The sequence below is a fragment of the Penaeus vannamei genome, chromosome 14 (assembly GCF_042767895.1).
Source record: "Penaeus vannamei isolate JL-2024 chromosome 14, ASM4276789v1, whole genome shotgun sequence".
Taxonomy (NCBI): domain Eukaryota; kingdom Metazoa; phylum Arthropoda; class Malacostraca; order Decapoda; family Penaeidae; genus Penaeus; species Penaeus vannamei.
The window spans coordinates 5,366,286-5,376,285 of NC_091562.1; the positions used below are offsets into that span (position 1 = coordinate 5,366,286).

General features: G+C 42.6%; 2 protein-coding genes across 2 annotated transcripts; one reads left to right on the forward strand and one right to left on the reverse strand.

Moving 5' to 3' along the window:
• Positions 1-591: 591 nt before the first annotated feature.
• Positions 592-2,795, forward strand: LOC113826374 (uncharacterized). The gene is made up of 3 exons (XM_070130078.1): positions 592-661; positions 1,328-1,362; positions 1,707-2,795. Exons 1-3 carry the CDS (start codon positions 623-625, stop codon positions 2,665-2,667), a joined length of 1,035 nt encoding a protein of 344 aa, XP_069986179.1. The 5' UTR covers positions 592-622; the 3' UTR covers positions 2,668-2,795.
• A 1,667-nt stretch (positions 2,796-4,462) lies between these two features.
• Positions 4,463-7,662, reverse strand: LOC113826335 (carbohydrate sulfotransferase 3-like). Its single transcript, XM_070130079.1, has 2 exons — positions 6,726-7,662; positions 4,463-6,392 (listed from the first exon to the last, which is right to left on the reverse strand). The coding sequence occupies exons 1-2, from the start codon at positions 7,439-7,441 to the stop codon at positions 6,056-6,058; spliced, it is 1,053 nt and encodes a 350-aa protein (XP_069986180.1). The 5' UTR covers positions 7,442-7,662; the 3' UTR covers positions 4,463-6,055.
• Positions 7,663-10,000: the final 2,338 nt, after the last annotated feature.

The following is a 10,000-nucleotide window of genomic DNA, read 5'->3' on the forward strand; positions in this document are numbered from 1 at the left end:
ATGTATATATATAGATAGATAGATATATGTATATATATATAAATATGTATATATATATATGCATATATATATATATATATATATATATATATATATATATATATATATATGTCTGTCTTTTTATATAATATATATATATATGTATATATATATATATATATATATATATATATATGTCTGTCTTTTTATATATATAATATATATATATATATATAAACATATATATATATTATATATACATATACATTTATATACATATACATACATACATGTATATAAATATATGTATATATATATATATATATATATATATATATATATATATATATATATATATATATATATATATATATATATATGAGTAATACCGTTAACAGGCAGGGCGTGCTTATAAGCGGAGTGAGAAAAAGACTTAACACTTCGGCGTGACACCAGACGGCCGGCTCCTCACAAAAGACCTCCGGAAATCATAACTTCGTGAAAATCCTGACAGACCTGCTAGATCACGGGGGCGGTTTACGCATACTGGCGGCGTGGGCGGAATCCGCATCATTGCACCGCGTATAAATAGGTGATGGAACTCGTCGCTGATATCACACACTCCGGCGTGCACTGCCTCAACATGGCGACTCGAGGGTTCATCCGTGTGACTTGCTTGGCTGTGAGTACCTGGTTGTTATTTGCTTGGCTGTGAGTACCTGGTTGTTATTTGCTGGGCTGTGAGTACCTGGTTGTTATTGCTTGGCTGTGAGTACCTGGTTGTTATTGCTTGGCTGTGAGTACCTGGTTGTTATTTGCTTGGCTGTGAGTACCTGGTTGTTATTGCTTGGCTGTGAGTACCTGGTTGTTATTTGCTTGGCTGTGAGTACCTGGTTGTTATTGCTTGGCTGTGAGTACCTGGTTGTTATTGCTTGGCTGTGAGTACCTGGTTGTTATTTGCTTGGCTGTGAGTACCTGGTTGTTATTGCTTGGCTGTGAGTACCTGGTTGTTATTGCTTGGCTGTGAGTACCTGGTTGTTATTTGCTTGGCTGTGAGTACCTGGTTGTTATTGCTTGGCTGTGAGTACCTGGTTGTTATTGCTTGGCTGTGAGTACCTGGTTGTTATTGCTTGGCTGTGAGTACCTGGTTGTTGTAAGTGGGTTTCCTGGTGATACTCGAGCCACCTTCCTTTTTCTCGGGTGTGGGGATAGATACGCTCGGAGGAAGAAAATATATTCTATACCTCTCCTTTGAATATGCAATGTTCCTCTAGAGAATAGACAGTGGAAGAAGAAAATGTTCCATATTTTTTTCCCCTCTAAGTCTATCTTTCTTCTTGATTTCCAGGTACTGCTTCTACAAGCGGTTTGCGTAAGGTCGAGGTAAGGAGAGGCTTTGCGTCACCTTATGCTGTATTAAATTATACTTGATAATTAGAATTTTCTATTCGTCTGAAGTTGGGAGGTTTGATTTTGTCGTCTGTTGAAAGCTAATTAGTATGTTTTGCTCTGATGACTCTACCATGACATCATGACATATATCATTAACCTTTAATAGTGAATGAAATATATATTTTACATGTACAATAAATTTGGACACGTACTGATTAAGGAAGTTTATCACTCTGGGGAGTCAGCAAATAGAAGTAAGTGGGAAATCTTTATGCAAAAAAAAGGTCTTGTCCCCTGATTGCAACAAGCACTGAGCCTCTTGCACTCCTGGCCAGCTCGCAGCTGTGCAAGGAGGAGGGGCGCTTCCCTCACCCCGACAGCTGCGGCAGCTACGTGGACTGCCTCCCTGGCCCCGGCGACGACTTGGTGGCGAGAGAGGGCGACTGCCACGGCTTCCCCTTCTCGCCCTCGCTCCGGCGCTGCGTCTCTCACGAGGAGTACCCCGAGTGCGTGCCCAAGGCGGCGCGAGTGGCCTTCCCGCTCTCCGACTTCGACTACCTGTGCGACGGGGGGGCGAGCTCGCCCGGCTGCATCCACTGCCGGCTCGCTTACGAGTGCATCGGCGGCAAGGCCTACATCGACCCCTGTCTGGAGGGGAACACTTGCTCCGATGATAAGCTCTTTGGCGGCGGAGCTTGTCTGCCCTACAACTTCACTCTGGTTAAGTCTAACAAGTGTGACTGCAGCCAGCTCGGACTTGCCCCGGATAGTTACAACTCTACGTACTATTTGTACTGCGACCCCAACTCTGCTCCCGACGTGGTGGAAGTTTACTCGTGCAAAGAAGGGAAAACTTTCAGCAACGTGATCAACGACTGTGAGGAAGCTGCTTGCAGCAATGAGCCTGTCGTACCGGCGTGCAACGGACAGACCGGCACGTTCGTCAACCCCAACCAATGCAGCTGGTATTACACCTGCCTGCCAGACGGCTCGAGCAGATCCTCCTGCTGCAGTGAACCAGGGCAGTACTTCAACGAGGCGAGCCTAGCGTGCGAGGACGCCTGCGTCCTCGCCAACAACACTGCCCCGGCCAGCCCCTGCACCGGCAAGGAGGGCAAGTTCCCGGACCTCTCCGACTGCACCAAGTTCGTGTACTGCGACACCTCGAACACCCCGATCAAGACGCAGTCGTGTCCTTCCGGCACGTACTTCGAAGGAGGAAGCTGCGTCCCCGGCGAGTGCACGAACCCGATGGATTTCTCGAACTGCCCCGGCTTCGCTGCGCTCAACTGCTGAGGGAACCGACCCCCTGATCTCGACTCCGGGCAATGGCAAATTTTACTCTTTCATGTTAAACAGCACGATGCTTTTGTGATTGTAACATTCGAATGGTTTTTACCCCTTGTAATAAAGCAGTGATTGACTATTTGTTCCTTGCATTCCCTGCGGGCATTTCTGCTCTAAAATGTATACACCAATACAAATGGCGGACAAGAGCAAATTCACAAGCAAAAAGGATATGCACAAATCTCTCTTTGTTTCACTCTCACTGCAATTGGATTTCTTGGTAGAAGGCCAGAAGGCATCTAAGCGGACTGTCTACGAACTATTTTAAGCAACAGCCCGTTATAGAGCATTGAGGAAAGAAAGGAACAAAGAAGAAATGTGTACACGTAGCCATACCTACCTATGTACAATATATATAATGTATATATATATATATATATATATATATATATATATATATACACGCATATAAATATAAACACACACATATATATACATACAAATATACATATATATACACTTATATGTGTGTGTTTATGTATATGTATATATATGCATACATATATCTATCTATCTATATAAATATATGTATGCATACACACACATATACATATATATGTATATGTATATATATATATATATATATATATATATATATATAGAGAGAGAGAGAGAGAGAGAGAGAGAGAGAGAGAGAGAGAGACATACATACATATATACACACATACAAACACATATACACACATACAAACACATACACACACTCATATATGCATGCACACACATACACACATATATATGTGCGTTTGCGTGTATTCATTACTCTCTCTCTCTCTCTCCACACACACACACACACACACACACACACACACACACACACACACATCAATATCAATAAAATAGCAGCACAGGATGTTATGAGTGTAACTGCAAGGTCAAATGAGTTTACTTTCAATGACTATTCCCGCATTTTTTCAGGAACAGGATTGTTCCTTTTACAATAATTTCCAAGTAATTCTGGAAGTCAGTTTCTTTGATCAACACTTAAGTACTCAATCCACCATATTATGACGAAAGCGAAAAATCGGGAAAAAAAGGAAAAAGAAAAAGAAGAAAAAAAAAAAGAAAGTTTACAGTAACCTTAAGCAGCGTCATGTTTCACGTGGATCATATAAGGTAACAACTGATGAGGCATTTACGGTGATTCAATGCTTTTAAATGCCTTTTAAAACCTTAGAAATTCCTTACGAAATCCGAAAGTCCCTGATAAATTCGTCTGGAAATCCGGATTTTTTTTTTTGGGGGGGGAGGGGGGGTGATTTTGAAAATCCCGTAAATCTCGCTAGCTATTGAGGGATTGCAATTGCCCCTCGTAGGCCACAACCCCTCCCTGCAAACGACTCGAACCAGGCCACTCCAGGTGTGACCCAGAACGAGCTGTTAGCAGTAGTAAACAGCCTAACCACAGAACCTTACAACCTGTCGTGGGATTCCAGCCAACGTAAATGTGTGGAAAAGAATTGTGATAATTACCTACAACCCAATTTCTCAGCACTATAATATTTAATCAAATGTGGCCAAGTCACATGTACTTACCTTATGTTGACTAAAGATAAAACTGCAAATATATTTTAAAAAAGGAGAATATATGTTAACAAGTCTTAAAATACGCACATTTTTATATATGGGATATGAAAATATTAAAAGGTCGTGGAAATTGCAAAAGACTATAATTCAAATATGTGATTTATTCACTGTAGAATACAATGTATATGATTAAATATAACGATTATAATAGCGATACATACAATAGTCGTTTTTTGAAGACTCGCATATGGCCCCCTGTCATCCTCACCTTCGAGTAGACCTACCTTGCCAAAATTACGACCTTGATGCCATTTAATATAATTTACTGCTGGGAAAAGAAACGTATGGTATAGCTGAAGAATCGGGACTGTACTCATAGATTCAGGAAACTACGTGTAACTGATGCACAATAGCTAAATAATAATAATAATAATAAATAAATAAATAATAATGAGCGCACATTTTAGAATAGTCCCCCCTCATTTATCCTCGTTTTCTTACATCAGTTTTCTATCACCGTTTTCTACAGCATCCACCATACAGGCTTCGATTATACAACAAAACCGACCACGAACTGTCCGACAGCATTCCCACTGATCTTGCATACTGTCACACTTGCACGTGTCTCTTGCAACTTGCCTACTGTTGTATCCTTCCTCCCTTTAAATTGATAAAATTTTCATCAATCTACCTAGGTGTCTTGTCTTTTTATAGTGTATTAGGCGATACCAAAACAGTGGTTGTCATAAAAAAAAATAATAATAAAAAATAAAATAAAATAAAATAAAATTACTTAAAATAATAAATAAATAAATAAATAAATAAACTATAGCCAACACATATACGCGTGAACGAGCTTGTTAATAATCTCTCTCTGAACTACCCTTGTTTCTGTCCCGTGGAAAACCTTCCATTTATTTCACTGTGATTTTTATTTAATTACGAATAAAGGGAAAAAATATATCCTGTGAATTCCGAGGATAATAGATAATGAAGCAAGTGAGGACAGATGAAGGAAATAAAGGATGGAGGGAGGACAGAATGAGTAGAAAAGAAAGAAGGAAATGATGAAACTGAGGAAATGGGAGAGAACGAAGGAAATGGAATTGAGGAATCGAGAGAGAAAGAAAGAAGTGAAGTTGAGGAACTGAAAGAAATGAAGGGAAAAAAGTTAAGAAGAGAGAGATGAAGAACAGGGAGAAGGATGGACAAGGGAAGGAGGAAGAGACAAAGAAAATGAACAAAGAGAACAGAACAAGAAAAAAGAAAAGAAATGAAGGAAGGAAATTGAGAAAGTGGAGAGAAAAAGGACCGGATGATGGAAGAAGGGAAATGAAACGAATGAGGAAGAAGGAAAAACGATAAGAAGAAAGTGAAGATATAAAAGAAATAAAGAAGAAGAGGACGAAAGAGTGAAAGAAGAGTAAAAAAAAAAAAAAATGGAAGGGAGTAATATGGAAATAGAATAAGGAAGATGAGGAAAGAAAAAAAAGTGAAGAGGGAAGAAAGGCGGAAAGAAAGAAGGGACGTAGGGGAATAAAGGAAGGAAGAAGGGGGATGAAAGAAAGGGAAAAAGAGAGTACAAAGGGAAGAAAGATAGATATACAAGAGGAAATAAACATATGCATGCACACATACACATACATACATGTATACACATCCGTGTGTCTACATGTTTGTATTATGCATGTATGCGTATATGTAGCTATGTATGTGTATGCGTGTGTATAAGGAGATTTTCAGCAAAAACAAGCGCATACTTTCGCCACTGATAAAGGGTGCACACGCGCGTGCAACTACGCTTCCCAAACTACGAGCGCCCACGAGCGAGCGTCCCCAACCTCTTGTATTCTTCTTCACTAGCAAACACCCTGTACCCGTAGGCCCAGAGGACGTCCTCGCACTCCTTCTGTATCGCCAGCATGTCCCGGTAGCCCAGCTGCTTCTGCCAGCGGTCCGGCATCTCCGACGAGTTTCTGCTGATGGTGAACGGCTGCTGGAGCTCCCAGGCTTCGTCCAAGCCGGAGGTGAGCCTGAACAGGACTTTGGCGACGGAGGCGGTGAAGGGGAGGCCCGCGAACTCGAAAAGCCGTCGCACCTCCTCCTCCGGCTGGAGAGCGAGGTCCTCGTACCGCACCAGCAGGTATCTGTGCGTGGAGAGACGGCGCACGAGGTGGGTCAGAGGCGGAGCGAATCATGTGAACGTAAAAACCGGCGCAAGGCATAAGAAAATGAAGTCAGTCATGGCTGACCGGAAACATGGCATATAGTCTGAAGTTGGATGTACAGACCCGGTCTGAATTCATGAGAGCGAATACGCAAACCCCATTATTATTATTTTTACTTCATTCAAGTATAAGCGAATGTATCCTCATTTTCTCTTATTTCATCGAGTGTATGGCAGCGGTCTAAATTCCACTTCGAAATATTTTCGAAACAGAATCCTTGAAAGAAGGTCTCTCAACGCAGAATGGGCCTACCTGTCCGGGTACCGTCGGAGAAGCGTGGGAACGGCGTCCAAGTCCTGCCTGTACCTTTCACACGCCGGCGATGCGTTCGTCTCCTCCTCGTAGAAGTAGCCCGGCGGGAAGCCTCTTCTGGAGGCAATGGCAGCTCGGGGGTCGCGCACCAGGTGGATCACCCGCACGTCGAGGGAGTCGTCCTCCAGCAGCGGCACGGCCACGCGCAGAACCGCGCTCACCACACGCACCACCCCGACCCGCGAGGCGCGACAGAAGGTCTCGAAGGTGGCGGGCGAAAAGCAGAACTTTTTATCCAGTTCACAGAGAGATCTAATCCTCAGGTCTTGCGGATGCATCCTGATGTGCTCCTTGAAGTATTCCGGTCGGTGGGCGAAGCGGCAGTGCAGTATGTCCTTGAGCAAAAGCGCGGAGGCGTTGACGCCCTTCGGCAGAGTAGCATTGTGAGCTCGTATCGGTTCCTCCGAGTAGAAGGTGGAGAGCCCCGTCGTCAGGATGCTGCCGGTGAAGGTGGAGCCGGAGCGCACCTGCGTCCAGAGGAGGACGTGCCGCTGCGGCGTCCGCGCCCCCGCCGTCCGTTGGCGCTGCTGGGGTCCGGGGACGAAGAAGTGCCGCCGGGCGAGGTGGCGAAGGACCAGAGCCAACGACGAAGTGAACGCGGCCACCGCACAGACGCAAAGAACGAACCTCTTCCTCGGCTTCAGCGTGTACAGCATGTCGGGTCGGTCGAGCGGTCGCCGTCTCCAGAGCGGAGGCGAGCTGCACCGGCCGATGCGCGCGGGAGCTATTTTTAAGCGACTATATTAAACTAAAGACAGGAAAAGGCGGGAGTATTTTGAGGCACGGACTACGCCTTCTCCAGAAGAGCATACCACGTCTGATATAGATTTGACATTATTTGCACTGAGATGTCTCTCTCCGGGCCGAAAGTGCTAATTTCGACTTTGTATTTATAGGCCTATCCATCTTAAGTCTAAAGAAGTATTTATAATGTATATGTATATATATATATAAATACACACACGCACACGCACACGCACACGCACACACACGCGCACACACACACACACATATATATACATATACATATACATATATAATATACATATATATATATGTATAAATGTATCTATACATATATATGTATAAATGTATCTATACATATATATATATATATATATATATATATATATGTATAAAGATAATCCCTGAACCACTTCCGATGGACGTACAGGGACAAGTCCACAAGTTGCATTTGAAGCCATGAAGTGACCAGCAATCAGTGCCTCATCTTCTTGGAGAGGTTTGCTCTTCAAAAGTGACCATGAACGGAAAGATGTGAAAATCAGATGGTACAAAGTCAAAAGAATAAGGGGTAATTGTTACTGAGAGCGACGCACCCTCCCAGAGACTAAGGAAAAAGAAGGGAAAAAATGATGTTTTTCTGCAGGAAATCCTATGATTTCGTCGATTTTCGGCGTTGTTTCTTCTGCGAATGAATCGTTCGGGAGATCGAGTACCATTTCTCCATGAACGATCTCGATTTGATAGTCCCGTTAGCAGGGGAGGGCATGAAGTGTTTGAAATTATGGGATGAAACAGGCTTAAATAAGAAGAATAGCGAACAAAAACACAAAAAACTAGCCCAAAAATAGCTAAAAATCGGCTAATGAAACTCTACGGACATACCCGCCATCTTTGAAAGTCTGCGCAGCGACGCGCCAAAAAAAAAAAAAAAAAAAAAAAAAAAACTACAGGAATATAACACATCTTTCGGCAAAATATACGGGATTTCACACCTTTCAAGCACCAAAAAACGTCCTAACCCATAACCCAACCTAACCTAGCAATTTCCAGTGCCGTGACTAGGCGTGCCCTTCGGACATTGCCCAAGGGGAGGGTTGATGAGGGACAAGCCCCCCAACAGCCCCCGGGACACATTCTCTTCACCTCGGTATGTACGGCAAGATAGAGCTACATCCATACTGTAAACAAACCAAATACCTTTATATATCGAAAGACCGAACTGTCAATTTTCCTCTGCTTCTTTCGGTCGGTCTATTGTGGATCGTGGATCGCTGCGTTTTTATCGCTTTTTTTCGGGATTTGGGGTACTTGGTGGCCTCAGAAATCGAACTGCAATAGTTATTAAGGTCTTCTGCTTCTTTGTTGCCACTGTATAGTCTTAAGAATAACCTAGAATCGACGTTACACCGAAAACAAAACATCTCTGTCACCGACTACCCGCGAATCCATCTGTCAAAACTGGCGGCGAGAAACGCGAAAATACGCATGCCCAGAAGGTCCTTCAGACCGATTCCCGTTAAAACCTGTACAACCAATCTTAAAACACGCGAATGAGGAATAAAAAACCTTAATAAAGGTCTTTGAAAGCATAAATATGGAACGGCAAGGGGGGGGGGTGTCCTCGCTGACTAATTTCCTAAGGGGCGGGAGGGGGGGGGGGAGGGATGCAGGGGAGAAAGCGAGTTAATGAAGGGGGGGGGGGGGTTGCACGATGTCTATAGCAACCTGTAGATGTCGAAATAAAATAAATACCACTTAAACATCTATAAAAAATTGTAATCATATGAAAGACGAGCCAAAATTTATGTCATGGCAACAATAGAAAGGCCGTATAATAAAAAAAAAAAAGCCAAACCTTGTCCGACGAACACCGAAGGAAACACCGCTCAAGTAAACAAACGCAACTCACAATGCCTACAAACCCGATATCCGATACACAAATTTTTCACAAATATAAAATGTTATGCTAACCAAAATAACGAAAACAGAAAATATCTAATTAATTCCCACCCCTCCGCTTATTCGCACGACGTCAATTTATTTTAAAAATTATTAAACAATATACAACTCATACCGTCACTCTACAGATGAGATGCGGCGTGGAGGAACTAATGATATCTTTTATTCTCCGCCGGATACAACATTTATAATATGTGCTTGGCAAAGTACCCGGCGAAGTGAAATTGCATCTAACTTTTCTATTATCAATTTGGGGGGGGGGGTTGTCGCATCTACATGAATATATATTATAAAATCGTCAGCCGTCATTGCATTTGGGGCATTTAAAGGCTACGGATATGAGGGCATGCGACCGGCATATTCCTCCACGAATTGCCAGTACCTTACATAAAAAAAATATTTTTGAATAACACAATTTATCCACTATGATAAAAGATTATTTTTTTCAATTGTCTTTAAAATACATATAAATATAAAAGAAACATTGAAATAAATATCTTTAACTTTCC

Coding starts and splice junctions, on each gene's coding strand:
- LOC113826374 (XM_070130078.1), top strand. CDS start 623: ATGGCGACTCGAGGGTTCATCCGTGTGACTTGCTTGGCT. Junction 662..1,327: donor TCCGTGTGACTTGCTTGGCT/GTGAGTACCTGG, acceptor CTTGATTTCCAG/GTACTGCTTCTACAAGCGGT. Junction 1,363..1,706: donor GCGGTTTGCGTAAGGTCGAG/GTAAGGAGAGGC, acceptor ACTCCTGGCCAG/CTCGCAGCTGTGCAAGGAGG.
- LOC113826335 (XM_070130079.1), bottom strand. CDS start 7,441: ATGCTGTACACGCTGAAGCCGAGGAAGAGGTTCGTTCTTTGCGTCTGT. Junction 6,393..6,725: donor CTCCGACGGTACCCGGACAG/GTAGGCCCATTC, acceptor CTCCACGCACAG/ATACCTGCTGGTGCGGTACG.